Here is a 17,341-nt window from a genome sequence, read left to right as displayed (position 1 = left end):
TGACTTGCGTAGGATCACGCACAGCAGTTGTATTAAGACCAGTAAATAAATTCAGGTAGTCTTTGTCCATATTCAGTTCCTTAGGCTGTCTCCCTTCTGTAAAACGAATTCTAAAAATGTCTTTAACACTTCAGTTATGTAAAGCATCAAGACTGTTTTAGAGAGACAAAATAGAGCTGATGTTTCAATAATGAAGTAATCAAGCTTGTTTTCCCTTTGTGCGTAATTTGGAATTACTTTGGTGGAGGTGTAATTACAGATTAATAAGTTTCAATTAATAAATGCCTAGATTATACATGTTAAGGAGTCCTGTATGAAGAATTTAATGAATGAAGTGGAAAGAAGTCCATATTTGTATCCAATAGGTCCTTCTTGGAAAGTAATATTGTAACTTCAAATGAGACTTTGGTTAATTAAGATTTGATTTACTGCATTCCAGTAATGTGGAATAATGTCCTCATTCAGGAGGTTACCAAAACCCATCATTTGATGTAGTTAAGACTAGATATATACTTTAATCTTCTTTAAAATTGTCATTTGTCTAAGTATTCTGAGCATATTTTATTACCATGCTAATATGTTTTCTTTTTGCTTTCATGTCTCTTTTTCAACTCTGAAAAAAATTAGTATATTTATCAGACATTGACACACCATTCCAATTTAAGCAATACAATTTCAATAAATATCTGAGAAACCTGCTACATCTAATTTCTAACAAAAATTAAAGCTATTGTGTTCAGATCTGTATCTCTGCATAATCATTTAAATTTGGAACTGGTTTGGAATTGGTAGAATAAAAAGCAGTGTAAAAATCTTTTTTTTTTTTTTTCTTTTTCCATACACCTTTTTTAATCTCCAAATCTGAAGCATTTGAATCCTAGGTTAAAAATAATTCCCATGCGTTCCTTTCTCAATGCAACAGTGAACTTCAATCTATAAAAATAAATTTTGTATTTAATTTCCAAGGCACTGAAATTCTATAGTACAACTGTGTAATGTGAATTATATTTAAATTACATTTCTTTCCCTCAGAAAGATCAGTCTAAATGCTGCCGATAGCTGATATGCTTTTGGCACCTTTCACTGTAGTGTAGAACTTATTTTCTGGATTACAGATAGGAAGACTTTATTCTCTGAAATGTAGAGGTGTGGAAAAGGAATAATTCAACTTCAAATGAGCCAGAAATCTGACTAATACATAAGAGGAATAATAGAGTCATGGTGCATTGCTAGCTCAATTCACTAAGCTTGAACTCTTTTCGGAGTAGGCAGTCCAGCTGTTACATACTAAGGAAAGCAATATTAATGTAGAGAAAGCTTTTGCATTATGATTGTAGTTGGGGTAATTTTGTAAAATTCATTAGCAAGATGATCTCATTTGTACAAATTTAAAAAGTATCACTGGTAAAATTCTGTCAGGTTTCCATTGACCCAGGTGCTCATAATGTGTTAATTTACATCAGAGAAACAGCAGTGTGTGGAAATTGGCCAGCAGATAGGATTTAGTTATTTTTCATTAGCACTTGGACTTTGATGAAGGGGAACAGAAAAGAGTTGTTTGACCTTTCAGTGCTTAAATTATTAAAGAGCAAATAGATTTGAGGTCTAGATGCTTGCAAATCTAATTCATCTTGTGGAGTAAGGATTAAAAGACATTTTGAGTTTGAAATTGCTCCAGTCAACTTACTTCTTTCTTTAAACTATCTGAAAATGAGTAGATGGCAGGCATTTAAAATGTATACAAGGAGTTGTGCATGTATTATAACTAAATATGGATTTACCATGGGAAAAGGAGCATTTTAATGGCTGATTTGTTTCTAAAATATCTACAGTCTTTAGCTTTAATCACTGAGGCAAAAATAAGAGAACCCTCATTTCAGCCGGTACTGAAACAGGTCATATTACCTCATCTGGTCTGAAGTCCCTCTTATATTCAGTCCTGATGCAAGAAAGAAGTAACTTAGTTTACTATCCATCATGCTTTAGTGAAACTGAGGGATCCTTATATTTGCTGGAGTATTAGGCAAGCGTATCCAGTTTCACTACCTTGCAAGAATAAATGTTTACATTACCTTCTGCATTTTTTTCCCAATATTCCATTTAAATTTGCAAGTGGTATTTATTGTAGATTCACTGAAAATTAATAGTTAGAGGAGGCAACATGCTGTCTTCAAAGTAGCTTGGAATCCCAGTTCTAAGCAACTCTATTTTGTTCTAGAAAATTAATTGTGAAAATTATGTCAAAAATTGATTTGTAATAGAAAAACAAGATTGTAATGTAGATATTCCAAGGCTAGTTTTTTTACAAATCAGTTCTCACAGGATCAAAGAAAGAGTGCTGTGGATTGACCTTCATTTACTAGTCAGCATGGAATTAATCAACTAATTAAAATATTTCTGCTTGATATGAAGACTTTGTTGCACAGAGCTGCAAAATGTACAGGCAGAGGCCTTCAAGTGAACCCTCAAGACATTTCTGTGTCCCTGGCTGTACTAAATTTATGCGTGGTTAGATTTCTGCATGAAGTTTAGCATTAAATTAAAACATTTAAATTTGGGTGTCCACTTCTGGATGTCTACATGTGAGCTGAGTATTTAGTTATTACAATCAGTGGAGTCTGAGGAGCAATTAGATTGACTCAAAGTAGACAGCGTCTTTCTGCTGAGTTCTCTGAGAACTGTAGATATATAGTAGACATATATAGACATATATAGACATCTTCATGAAGGCAGATAGATTTAAGTTGTTAACATTAAACTAAAGCCCCACCATGTTGAAAGTCTAAATCAGGCAGAAGAAGAGGTATTAATTGCATTCTCAGTGTTAAATTTTCGGGCATTTTTTGTGAGCATAGAAGTGCAGAATCTCCTATTGAAGATGCTAGATCATAAAAACATAGTCAACAGGGTCTGTGGCACATGATCAGTAAGTCTGGTAAAAAAACAGTAACATGGTCAAGAGAATTGGTGTTTTCTGCATATTGGTGATATTTAAGTATGAAGATTCTGCAGACCTAAAATGGTGGTGTTATAGAATCATAGAATGGTTTGGGTTGGAAGTCCGACCCCCTGATTGTGGTCAAGGGACACCTTCCCCTTGCCACGTTGCTTAAAGCTCCATCCCTCCTGTCATTGGACAGTTAATCTCTTTATTTCTAAACCAGACTTGCCTTCAGAAGGAGAGTAGCCATAGCTGTGCAGGGACATCACTAAGCCAATAAACCCTGTTGGGTCCAGACTGAGAGGGTCCTGCAGAAGCTCAGCCCATGTGTCCCTGTACTTTGGGCAGAATCTCCTTTAAACGTAATCCTCTACCTACAGATGACAGAACATTAACATGTCAGAAGTCTCTCTGGATATTTGATCTTTAAGAAACTTAGCTTACCCAGAGATTCCTGGTTTTTATGAAACATCAACTCAAAAGATCATAAATTGTTATGGATGTAGATGATACGCAAAAATGTGGACACATTGCTACTTTGACATAAATTATCAAGACTGACTTGCTTACTGGGATTCAAGGTTCCAGGAGACAAGTACTGATTAAGAATCACTGGTCCCCAGTGAAGCAATAAACTTGTAAGCCAAACCTCTTTAGAGATATGAACTTCCCACTTCACAAATTTAGAAGCACTGACTCAGTCTTTTACAGCAACTGCAAGGGTATAATGATTACACTGTTCACATGTACAGCAGAAATTGCAATTTCTTTGTTCCTGTTTGAATGTCCATAGCACCTTTACAGTGGAGAGGGGTGGACTGGTCTCTCTAGGTCCCAGTACAGCAAAGACTGCAAGTGCAAGCTGACTTGCTTTGCAGAATGCAGAAACTTAAAAATATGGTTATCTATAAAATGAGTAAAAGTGCTTTTCTGAGTGATAATAGCTTCCATCAAGAAGTGTTATATACCTGCTCAGCAACAGTCAATATGCCACTGAAATTTTACTTTACTCTCTGCTTTTATAAATATTTACAATGTCATCAGTTAGGCAAATACTGGCTCCTGTCTCTTTGTAATTGTGCCTTCGTTTTTATCTTAGTACTAATTTAATTTCACTTAGGTAAGATAAACAGGTTGGAGAAGGGAATCTATATCTTTAGGGTTGCTTTGATGAACAAAATAATACTTAATTCCACATTTTAGCACTGATAAAGCACACTTTTTGTGTACAAGAGTTTGAACAAGAAAATGTTCTGTGCATTCACTTGTGTGAAAAGCTGTGGTGTGTATGGCTAATTTTGTTTTTCCTACACAAAATGAGTTTGAAAGCATGAATCTATTCCACAGATTTATACACCTGAATATGAAAATGACATTTTCTTCCTGTGTTCTTTGTTTTTAACAGTTTTTTCCAGTAAATATTGACATGCTATTATGGTTTTAGGATGGCTTGACTGCCCAAGTTTTAAAATAACCACTGTTTCCTTCATTCTTTCCTTTCTACACTCTTAGTGTCTATCAAATCGTTGTTGAAGAAGAGCGCCCACGGAGGACCAAAAAGACAACTGAAATCCTAAAGTGCTACCCAGTGCCCATTCATTTCCAGAATGCCTCACTCTTGAATTCCCAGTACTACTTTGCTGCAGAGATTCCTGCCAATGGTTTACAAGCTGCTCAGCCTTTTACTATTGGTGATAACAAAACCTACAGTGGTTTCTGGAATACTCCTCTTCTTCCTCATAAGAGCTACAGCATCTATTTTCAAGCTGCTAGCAGAGCCAATGGGGTAAGTCTTGCAACAGGCGTGATTTTATACAGTGTTTGTGTGTAAATAAATGATTGGCATCAACTAGCAGGATGCCCAATTTAGTTGCTAATGAGAAAATGAAGTAACCATGAAATTTAACACACTGAGTTTAAAAAATAGCAGTTTTCCTAACACAATATTGCTTCATGATTAAAGGTTACAGGAAAGAGGAGGGGAAAACCACACATTTTGTCAGTAGTGAGCAAGCAAAGTAGTATGTTACCATTCTGTCTTATTAGCTAAAAGCTGTCCAGTGACTGTGTTTCACTGGGTTTTTTTCTTCCTTTTTGTTTGTTTTTGTTTTCTTGCTTTGAACAGGAAAATTTTGTGATTTCTTTTGTTAAGTTTAAGCCAAACTTGATAGTGGATTTCAGCACATCTGTCTTGGCATGTCCAGTCCTGTTACCTTAGTTTGTGACATCTTGATCTCCCTTTTTCTCATTTGGTTGCCCTGATTGGATTAGAAACCACTTTTTTTGGTCCCTTTCTGCAAACAAAGTAAAAGAAAAAGAAAGAGAAGTAGATGGAACTGAAATGAAAAGTGTTTAAAAAGATCCTCACAGATCATGTTTCATCAGACTAATTCTTCTTGGAACTGCTTTTCATTTCCTGGACAGACCTACCCAGAGTCCTTCAATTCTTGGTAAGCTTTGGCTGTCTGTGCTGACAGCCTGGAAATGTTTTCTGCCAGAAACCATAATGGACCCTCATTCACAGGGCACCAACAGTGCAGAAATGTGAAACACCATTGATTATTTTTTCTTTCTAAAATTGTCTAACATGATGCCTCAAACTATACTTTCTGTAAGAAAAGAAAAATCTCCCAAGGTCATTATGTTGCCAGAGTTAAATAGCAGAACACTTCCCTGTGCTCTTGGGAATATCTTTCACATTTTGTACTTTTAGAGGAATCTTAAGTGAAATGTTTAGCTACCATACCCAAGCAGTATTTGTCCATATTATGAATGCACTTTGGAGTTAGCTAATAAGCAGTTAAATATGGAATGAGGTGCATTCTTCTCTGACATTTTATCAGTACTTGGAAGAATAGAAACATGGATGACTTTCTCTGTTTAGAAACACAAGATGTGACCTTTTTCCTCTTTATTTGACACAGGAAACTAAAATTGACTGCGTCAGGGTAGCCACAAAAGGTATGTTTGTATTATGTCATGTATTCTGTACTTCATCTTGTTGACCTTCCCCTCACATGGTCTTTGCAAACTTCCAGAAGTGTTTATATTGCTAAAATACATCACTAAACATATTATAGAATTTTCATAGAATCATTTGCATCCCTAGCTAAGATTTAGGAAATTTATTTGTTTGTTTGTTTGTTTGTTTGTTTGTTTTTAATCAATAAGTGTATTAATTACTTTTGGTTGTCTACTTGAACACAGGGTTTTTAAAATATATTCTGTGGGTTTTTATATGATCTCACAATAAATATTTTGTACTTACATATGTGTATATATATATATACAGTAGAGTTGTAAAATTGCCAATTGCAGAGTACGTACTGCTTATATATCCATAGTGAAAAATTGCCCCTTAGTTGTAAGCAATTGCCTTAATTTAATTGCTGTGTAAAAGAGAAGCAGAGAAATCATGTTCTTCATTTTAATGGCACAGATCAGCTATATTTATTCGACTGTCAGCACATGATACTACCATTTATGGGATAAGTTTTTATAATTGAGACAGTGCTGGCTATAGGTTTTGTCCCGAAAAAGGGAAAGATAAACATGCTGCTGGTCTGTTTATCTTTGGGGACTAGATCTGTCTATGATTATCTTTGTAGTCTCAACTTTTTATTACCTTTAGCTGTTGGCAACTTAAAAGCCTGAAAAAGAAGTGATGGAATAGTACAGTTACTTGGAGATTGTATAGAGGAACAGAAGAGAGTGTGCTGCTGTGAGTAGGAACAGGTAATATCAGCACGAGCACCTGGCAAGAGGATAAAACAGAAACTGCTTCATCTCTATACCACTGCACCTTGCAGGAGATCATGCTTGTCTCAGTGACTATCCCTAATGGAACTGATTCCACCATGATTTCCTCTACATGTAGACTTCACAATTCCATCACCACCACTAAGACTAAATGGGGTGGATAGGAATCTCATTACTTAAAAGTAACAGAAATGTTAGCATAAAGTTGCCCTTGTTGGAAGTTTGGATACTCTCTAATGTGACAAATACATTTTTATGCCTCTTCGAACAGATTCCTGGCTTCTTTTCTTCTCCAAAACAAAGGAAGTAGTTTTAATTTTAATTTACTAACTGACTGCTTACTAAACCACTGAAATCTTTCAAATATCTGAACTCAACCCAAATATAATATAGATGAGAGATTAATTCCAGATGCAAGTGAAATCCTGTATTGTTTTCAAGTAGCTTCAGTGATACCAGGAGTGAACTGTGTTACATCAGAAAACATAATAGATTAGATGATTAGAGGAATGGATTTTAAATTACTTGAAGATTTGTATTCCAAATCACTAATGGATGTCCAACTATTTAAATTACGTGTCTGACTGAAGATTTTTACTCTCTCATTTGAGAAGTGAGGGTAACTTTGTGGATTGGAATAGCTCCCATAGCAACAAGCTACTTTGAGCTAACCCATTTGGCAATGGAGATGTGAGAAATGCAGCTTTTCTTTTAAACAAATCTCCCTACATTTCTGTTTTGAAAGCACGTTTCAGATTTTTTCATAATAAAATTATGTGAGAGGTTGTTGTGAGGACTTTTTTTTTTTTTAAACCAGAGGTATCCTTGATGGTATGTATAGTCCCTGGTGCAAAACTTTCTTGAGGGCAACAGTAAAGCATTGATTTCCATGATTTTAAATGGAATGCTTGTATTATATTTTTAATCTGTATTAATTTTAAAAAAATTAAATGGAGACCATGACATATTTTAATATGGTATTAATAATAGCTGTCTGTACAGATGTTTTCCCTTTAGATCTAACAGAGATACTTAAGGGAAAAGCGGAATTCTGTGCCCTCTTTGGACCTCCCACATTTGGGTTAGAAAAAAATAGCAAAAATGCTCTATGTCTGTAGGTCAGAAATCACTATACCTGCATTGGGAAAAGACATAAAATTGTCCTCTCCCATTCTCCTCCCCTCTGTTCAACCCCCGCGAACTGCTCAGTGCAGCATTCATGTTGTCTGTACCCCAGTAAGCAAAGGCTGCTCTGACCACTCTGTCAGATTTCTTAGAGACTTTGCACCATTTTCCACTGAGCTTTGAGACTACAGTGTAGCTACTAGACAGTAAGCTGCTTAAGCTCTGTGTGCTTGTTACGTCCATCTACGGATGCGCTGTAGTGCTCCTGACAAATAAGGTTGGGAATGCTCTCCACTACAACATCTGGTTTTCACACACCAGTAACTTTCCTGAAATATTTGTAATATGGGCTTCTCTTATCTTCAGAAGTTCGAGTCTGGTGGTTTTTAAAGCTAGGGGAATTGCTTTAGGCCATTCATGTATGAAACTGGTGCAATCTTCTTTTGAAATAAGGTCTGATCCTGAAAATACCTACAGCCTTGTGTAGGCCATTGGAATCAGTAGACATACTGTAGATTTTACTACATATGTAGGAAACCATATGCTTTCACAGAATCACAGAATATTCTGAATTGGAAAGGAACCCGCAAGGATCATCGAATCCAGCTCTTAAGCAAATGGCCCGTATGGGGGCTCAACCCACAACCTTGGTGTTCTTAGCACCATGCTCTGACCAGCTGGCCCTGATCAAGTCAATTATGTACCTACTTTTGAGCACAGAGAATAATCTCCTTGACTAGGTCGCAACTACTCCATCTCAAAGTAGACACATAAGTATTTTACTAGGTCAAGGCCTGTGCCATAAAACATAACCTGCAAAACCCACATGACAGCGCAGCCAACTGTCTGCTTGGTTCTTGAGAGTCCCTGCAATTCCATTCCCATGGAATTTGAGGATTGCACCAAGTGCATCGGGAGCCCTTCCTAGGATCGAGGTCCCTCAAGGCAACTTTCAAGATGCTCCACTGAGCCAGCTGAGATTGGCTAGCCCCTCCTTGTGTGTATTAAGGATATGTGGTTAGCCTGTTTGAAGTCTGCCCTGAGGACCAATATGGGAGTTCAGAACATGTCACGAGCGGCGTTGTATCACTTGCTAGTTATATTCCCTTTAATTATCTCATCTCTAGATAATAAAGTTGTTGGTGCTCTTAAGACCTTCTTAAGATCATTGAGAGTTGGTTTTATCACTGTCATGCAGTGTTCGTTCCATGGCCCACCATACACTTTACTTTTTGTTAAAATAAAAACACCTAAATGTAATATAACAACAGTGTTCTTGTCCCAGATCCAGCAGAACTGTTCTGTACCTTGAGTACACTTTTCCCTCCCCTTGATGTCAGCAGGAATAATGCATGTGCTTTACTGTCAAGCATGTGCTCAACTGGCAGACACCAAACCTTGTTGCTGTATCAGAGACCAAGTGCACCAGATAGCTTATTATCATAGTGGCAGGCTTCCTGTTAGAAGAGTACAGCCTATCTCCAGAAAAGTGCAGCCTAATTCTACTGGGTCAAGTGCATGTCTAGGCTCAGCAGGTGGATTAATACTTTCTCGTTTCATCGAGTGTATTTTAAACAACCTCAGCTTGTACCCTTCTAAAAAATGATCTTGTTTTATGACCATTACATTTTTACAAATGAAACCTCTGTTAAATGTGTTCTTTTAGAGATCATATAAAAATCCTGATTGCAGTGATTATAAGTATAAATTAGGATGAGAATGTTGGGTTTTGTAGAGCTGAAAGTTCTCCTTCTTCTTCTGATGAAGTCAAAGGAAGTCTTTGCCACTGACTTTGTTAGTAGAAGGATCATACAGCACATTGTTGTGGTGTGGAGTCTCCTGATCTTAGTTTTCTGTAGACAAAGGCTTCTGGGACCTCTGTGACTATTTGGTGTATATACAAATGGGGAGACTGCAGGGTTTCCACTCCCATTATTTTTGACAAGATAATTAAACAAACAAACAAAAATCAGGAATAAGTTTTTGTACCAGTGGTAATAAAGATTGTCATATACTTCTTGAAATATGGCTTTCATATTCCTACTCTTTCTTCAAGCTAAATGACTGTAAAATCTCAACAGACTAAGTTGAAAACATTCCAAAACTCCTCCAAGTTTATTACTATCAACTTTGTGGTGGTTTGTGATTTATATTAAGACTGTATTTCCTGATATGACTTACAACACTGTCTGGATAGAAACATCTTGATTATCTCCTAGGAATGCAGTTCTCAAGAGGGAGGCATCATTGTTCTAATTTTGCAGTATTGGAAGGCTTTCATTAATTATGAGAGAGAAAAGGATATTATAATATTTAGAATCCAATAGCAACAGTACTCTAGAAGCTACTATCAACACTGCATTTCAGTGTTGCAGAGGGATATTTCAAAATATTATGCAGCAGCAGTTTTGAGTTTAATTGTCTGCAGATGGTAGATGATCTATTTTCCTCTCTCGTTGCCACATTTCTAATAGCACCCAGGCTGTTCTATGTAAATGAGTGATCTTTCATATAATTTTGTCCTTAATTTTCCAATATTTTTTTCTTTGCATCATTCTCCAGCTGCATCATGTTGGATCTGACCTTTTAATTTTTTTTATATTCCTTAATGTATATGTATCACAGCGTGCTTAACCATTTAGAGGCAATCACAGAACTGCTGGAAAACAAAGAAATAACAGATCTTATTAATGTGAGCCATGGTAATAGTTGTCTGTAGCAGACAGTGGTTGTTATAGCTCTGTCAGAAAAGTCTGAATATTTCAGGGGCACAAACAACTCAGGGTTTTCAGCTTTTCCTTGTGAACTTGAAACTCGGACCTCACACACATACCTAATTAAAAGCATGCCACCTCAGTGATCATTCTCTGTATGCTGAACATTAAGTATATGTGTAGTGTGTGCATTTTCAGAACATTGACCCAAGTGGGTACAAGAAAAATTAATCTTAACTAGCTCAAAAACACTTTATGTAAAAATTATATTGAAAAATTATAGGTAAAATATAGTATTATGAAATAGCAAAATAAAAATGAAACTAGCTCAAATTACTTGGAGAAGTTCATACTAGAGTAATCTGAATAATCAGCTAGTTTTCACTTACAAAGCCTTGTGCTGTGACTAGCAGAGCCAAAGAGTCTCCAGTTTCCTCAAACGCAGTAAATAATGTGCTTTGAGTCCTTTTCCTAAATGAAAGTCACACGCGACAGCTTATTAATTTGCAGAATAACCACACTAACAGCTGAAGATGAAAAGGAACTTGTGGGAGTTTCTTTGTTTTTATTTGTGAAGTTCAGACAATAAACAATTGACTGAGATTCTTCTTGCTGGCATAGCTTCAGTCTGGCTTTTTTTTCCCTCATGCATGCTGACCTGGAACTCTTCCTTTGCCTTAGCTGCGATAATCGTGACTCAGCTTACAACACCATACATTCGCATCGGCCCTGCTGCAGGCGACGACCAACTAACAGGTCAGACGAGTCATCATGCCCATTCTGTCTCATTTTCTTCAGCTCCTTTTCCCTGACAGTTTCTTCCTTCTCTGCTCATAAAAAGTTTCCTATGTTAAAAGTTTCTTTCTGTTTGTAATTTTTTTCCTCAGATCCATTAAATTCAGTGGTGTGCTTGGCACCAAAACTTACACACACGTCCCTGTACATACGACTCCGCTGCATGTGCCCATTGTGTGTGTGATCTGTGGAATGTTCCTTCAAGCCTGATGTTGTAAAGAGATCTAGTCTTGCTCCATCCATAAATTCAATGCAAGTTTGAATATAGATATGTATGTGTGTACCTGTTTATTTTTTTCTCTGTTATTAGATCAAGACACTAGAATTTGTAAATAATTTAGGCTCAAGAGTTGCATGTGGAAGATCTAGTATTAGTGGATTCAGGTTTTTTCTGTGTAATGTTGGGAAGATCATATTTTCTGGCAAAATTTCAATATGAAAGAAAATAAAGAAATAAAACAGATTCCTTTTTATTATGTCACACATGAGTTCTAGGATTAAAATAAAATAACCTAGCATGTGACATACGAGAATGAGCAAGACTTAAGTATTTAAAAATCTCATTGTCAAAGTAAAGTCAGTACTCAAGTGAAACCACTATTAGGCTGTATGTGGCTTGAAGGATGGTTCAGAATATACCAGAAAATCCTTATGAAGCTGGGGAATTACTCATTTTGTTAGGAAAGAAACCCTTGCATAAAACCTTTTAGGGTTTTGCAAACATCTTTATTTTCAAACAGAACCAAAGAGCATTAAAAGCTCTAGAACCTGAAGTAAGTGTGATGAAATATCTAATGGAGGATGTAAATCTAGTCCATCAGCTTTTAGTGTATAATAAAATCATTGCTTTTTTGAAGGATACTGGCATAGTTCCTTGGGAAGCATGTTTGTTACCATGTTGCTACTAGGGTGTCTAAGAGATGAGGACGAGTTCAGATGTCTGGTATCTCGATACTGCTACAGTCAATAAGAGGCAGTATCCAGATTCAGCTTGAGATAAGAGGATTAGTGGCATGTCTGCTATAGCTTTTAATTCTGGGATATGTGTTACAATAAAAAAGCTGAGTGATTCATAATGCCCAAGTTACCTTGTCAACCAAGACAAAATTGCTGCATGTGTACTTTTATTCTGTAATAACAGATGAACTAACTAGAATAACATACTTATGTGATGCCGGGAAGTAGCTTGTTCTTGTTACTGCTGCTTGGCAGAAGCTGTGTCTGCATCCATTTTTATACCTCAGTTATTTTTTTACTTGACAATTCAAATAAAGCATTGAAGAGACAGGATCTCTTCCATAGCCTTGAACTTCAACAAGTTTTGATTTTTCATCACAGGATTCAAATAAGCTTACATATTTTTCCATGTGGAGAATGAAGTGTTTTTCTTGTTTTGTTTTTTTATTTGTTTCAATGCAAAACTGGGTAGCTGTAGGTAACCCTGGAGACATGCCTGTTCCATAAGATGGCTACAGCAGTTAACAGTGAGAGAAGAGATACATGGCTAGCATAGGATAGCTGGCAAAGTATTTCATTGCTTTGTCACTGGTGGCATTGGCAGTCTGTGGTTGTCTGTCAGATCTGTGACTTCGTTTCCTTTTCCATGGAAAAAAATAAAAATGTTCTACCAGAATCTAATTTTATAGTGAAAAACATCAAATTATACCTGCCACCAGCATGTATGGCTATCTGTGAAATGTATTAGAAAGCCTTTGAAATCCCCTCATCATGTTCCCATCCCCATCCCATGTTTGAAAGACTGTGCTCAAAAGGAAAGAAAACATCTTTCTCCTTTTCATTTGCCGCAACTGCAATAATGAGTGCAGAAACCTCACCCCGCCCACATGGTTGTCCCATGACAGCAACAAGAATTCCTGTTTTTCTAGAGAGACATCCTGTCTAGAGTTCCTTAGGGCAGGCTTTTCAACTTCAGGGCAGTACAGCAGTAGTGGGATCTGCAGTATCCATGAGAAACACAAAGGTTTTCTTGAAGGAGGTTTATAGAAGCTGGACCACACATGAGGGAGCTGGGAGTGACACACGTTGTCCCCGCATTTTTCTCCTATAAATTTCAAGACCATGGAAAGGATTTACATGCAAAAGGATTTGTTTATGTGAAAGTATAGGGCTGTTTGTAACTGTAGTTACCACAAGCCCTACAGCTGTAACTGTTAAATTTCACTTAGAATTTTCTGTTCAGTGCCTTTTCCTCACTTCTTTGCTCAGAACCAAAGTAATTACATTTGAGATCAAGAAATTACTTTCATCTTTTAGCATTTGAGGAGGATACATAACTGGTAGTGGGAAGGTCAAGGATGGCATTTTCGAGTTTCTTTACATTGGAAGTTGATGCTTCTTGCATAATGGAAATTTAAAATCTTGGCTGCATTCCTGAATATCGTTACCAAATTTGAAAGATCTTCCTCTTCACAAATATCATGATAATGCAGCTCAGCTTTCAAGCCAGTTCTGCTTGCACTCATTTCCTCCATCCTCATCATCAACTCATCTTGCCTCTTACTGGTGCAGTTTATAAACAATGTATTATTAGTTTCTCTTTGTCCTTCCTTTCTCCTTCCTTTTTAATATAAAAATAATAGGTCTTCCATTTATAGGATTACTGCCTAGTTGCCCTAAATATCTTGACAGCCACTCCAGTTTGCCTTTGCAGCGTGTAGCAAAGAGAACTTTTCCTTTCAGTTGCACTTAAATACCTACAGTGTAGCTGTCCTTGAGTTACAACATAAGATAACCTAGTATAGAAGCAGCTGTGTGATTTTGACTCTAAGAAGCCAAAACAGGGAAATCAGTGTTATTAGTCAATACATTATTATCAGTGATTCAATAACTTAGTAGCTGAGTAATTCAAATTTGGGAGATAGTTTTTAGCTTTCAGTGTTACCTTACAAAAAGTAACTAACTTGAAATCCACTCAGTTGACCCTGTCCTCCAACAGACAGGGAGAATATCTAACTATCTTACACCTGTCTGCCAGGAAAGAAGGCATGAAGCATAGTAGTACTCATGATACCGTCTCCATGTTTTCATAACATATGGTTTAACATACGGTTGAAATTATGTAGAATGTTATCAAAAAACTTATCACATACAAATGTGACTGTATGATCTTAACTTTAAAATTTAATAAATCCATCTTTTTGAGACAGACTGAAATCATTTGCAGTTTGTTTCAGTATTTCTTAAGAGACACTTCATCTAATAGGTTTAAATTGGCCATATTTGGTATTCACTTGGCCCTCATATATTTTGTTCTCTCTGCATTCGGATAAAATAGCATGCTTGGAATCATGATTAGGGTGTTCATTCTTTCAGGCATTTTCTTAATTGTTGAAATATGTCTGAGCTACTTATATTTAAATTAAAGTATTTCCATTTGTGATTTAATGGAGCAGCCACTACTTCCCTGGATATTATTAAGACTGATTTCCATAGAACGCCCTTTTTACGACCCATTGTTAATTACACATCCAGCTGCAAGAGAGAGTTCTGTATTGTACATTCTTCATACATGAAATTCTTGATACAAATCAAATGCAGCAAGATCTGTCAGAAGTTTTATAAAGTAACTGATACTTAACAATTGGGAAGCTTTTTTTTCTTTTAAAAAGAGAGGGGCAAAAGCTTAACACTTAAATTATTTTTACCCTGCATACCTTAAGGTCTAGATGATCAGCATATTTTATAAACAAATTAAAAGCAGTCGTAAAATAATGCTATTTGGTTTCTTCTCCCTTATGAAGTTAGCACCATAATAAAAGGTACCCATTTCTTCAGATGTGCATTCAGTACATAGCAAGATCTTTTGCTGTGTTCTGGGTCACATTCTGTTCTCAGCCATTCCACTGTAAAAGTGAAAAAAATAAACTGAAATCTTTGATTTATTATATCTCAACTTCATGGATTTTTTTTTTTATGTCAAGGGATTCACTCCAGTTTTGTACTGCATTACTGAAAACACAGTTTGTTTATTAACACAAAACCAACAGCATAAATTTGAGAAGGAGTGTTTTGCTTTTTACCTCATTTGTTGTGCTTTACAGTGCATCTGAGGTGTACCAACATGGGCTGGACAGACATTCACATTCATTTTTTCTCCATCCTGAACCATGCACCATTGATTTAGATGTATTCTGACGTGCTGAAACTTGACGTGCTATTTTGGGCAGTGTATAACCCACTATTTCCTAGTTGAGAGAGGAGTGCTGTCTGTTACAACACACCTTTGTGCAGATATGTCTGTCTGCAGGTTCAATACACCATTTTAGAAGTTTGTTATTGTCTTGATACTTCTGGACAACATTTAAACTAGTGGGAGTTGTGGATAGTTATCCAGGAGAGAATGAGCACCTGTGTGCTGTAATGTCAAAGCCATAGAGCAGTAGTGTTGCAAGGTCAAGTGACAAGGAAAGCAGAATGAGAATGGATCTGACTCTCCAAAGCGAAATTCTAAGCCTGTTTTTACGTGGTGGCCCCAGCAATTGTTGTACCAGTTGTTCAAGGATTCTGGTCCTCTTGCTTAGCTGGGCAGAATGCAAAACAAGGAAATGTTCCTACTTTCTGCAGCACTGGCTGAATGCATTTCAATGGGCTGGAGTGTCACTTGTGATTTATTGCCCATTTTTGTTCTTTTATGTGTTATATTTGTCATTTTTGCAGTGACAGTTTCATCTATAAAACAGTATAGTTACAAGAAAATGTTAAGAGGATACAGGAGTGCCATGGGAGCTGCTGTTTCCTTTCCTCTGTTTTATTTCCCCTAGTACATTACAGAGTCAAATGTCAGGTTTTCTGTGAGACAGTGCAGCCACAGCATCTATGCTTTTAAACATAAGTGCATTTCCCACAGAGCACCTGAAGACGAGCTAAAGTTAAACGGTAAGACGAAGAAGGTCTAAAAATAATGCTAATAACATTTCACAAATGGGGAAAAAACCCATAATACAAATGCCATCTGTACACAATAGAGAACCCAGGCTGATTAGAAGCCGGTTATCAGTGTGATTTTATTAGTTGTATTAAGTACTCCACTTAATGTTTTAAAGTAATAATAATAAATAGTTCTTCTAATGTTCTCTGGAAGTGGGACCCTTCCAACTCCCCTGCGTAAGTAGGAGAATAGGAAGGATAAACTGCAGGGGGTCATATCAGCAGTTTTGCTCTGGCCATTGGTGCTTGTGGTTGGCCAAGGAGGTGTGGGTTCTTCAGCCCACCTGGCACTGTACTGCCAGAGCCAGTGTGTTACAGACATGGGACAGGAACAGCTGGAGAAGATCCCATGAACGAGAAGAAAGTATCAACCTTTCCCTATGCTTTAGGAAGGACGAGTAGCCTAATTAGGCCTGTTTTCCACTGTAGAGACAGTTTGTCTTTTATTCAGAGGAGTTGAAAAGTTGGTTGCCACAGAGGTAATAGTCAGTTGTTGCAGGAGCTGTGTTATATTCCCAAGTACAAAACCAATGTGGAAGTTTGAGAATTGCAGTATATAGCTGAGAGAAAATAAGATTCCAAGTGTCTAATATCTCTTTCATGAAGACAGTCATCCAAATTTAATGAAAGCCACTAAAGATGGGTCTGTTTGATTCATCCTAGCTTAAGAAATAATCTATTTTCTTAGTAATGTGTAATCTTCATGTCAGGATACCTGTGACGCTGTTTGAGGTTGGTCTGGAGGGAGAGGGTACTTTTCTTAATCTCATTACAGAGAATGGAAACATAAAACCCAGTCATGAAAGTAATGATATGAATGAAATGACCAGGATAAATTCTTCACAAACTGAAGGAATCTCTGCCATCTGTGTAGTACTGGTCAATATTACATCTACTTCAAAATGTTTCAACATCAGCAATGTACAGAGAAGCAGAAAACCTAAAACAAAGCGAAAATACCAATAGGTATTTTTTAGAGCATAGGTGTCATATAGTGTGTTATTTCATTTCTGTATAAAAAAAATACAGCTCTCATTTTTACATTTGAAGCAGAACATGT

The 17,341-nt window shown here is 36.6% G+C and overlaps 1 protein-coding gene across 11 annotated transcripts in view; it reads left to right on the top strand.

Moving 5' to 3' along the window:
* The window catches only part of PTPRM (protein tyrosine phosphatase receptor type M), a 453,496-nt gene that overhangs the window by 263,026 nt on the left and 173,129 nt on the right, over window positions 1–17,341 (top strand). For 7 of the 11 annotated variants that reach the window (XM_039549187.1, XM_039549181.1, XM_039549179.1 and 4 more), the window contains exons 12-14: window positions 4,454–4,727; window positions 5,866–5,902; window positions 11,221–11,295. In XM_039549187.1, coding sequence (XP_039405121.1) covers window positions 4,454–4,727; window positions 5,866–5,902; window positions 11,221–11,295 — 386 coding nt within the window. The remainder of the gene's footprint in view (window positions 1–4,453; window positions 4,728–5,865; window positions 5,903–11,220; window positions 11,296–17,341) is intronic. The other 4 variants (XM_039549189.1, XM_039549188.1, XM_039549185.1 and 1 more) reach the window with 1 other exon arrangement.

Source organism: Corvus cornix, chromosome 2 (genome assembly GCF_000738735.6).
Source record: "Corvus cornix cornix isolate S_Up_H32 chromosome 2, ASM73873v5, whole genome shotgun sequence".
Classification (NCBI taxonomy): Eukaryota; Metazoa; Chordata; class Aves; order Passeriformes; family Corvidae; genus Corvus; species Corvus cornix.
This window is presented reverse-complemented; position numbering and strand designations above follow the sequence as displayed.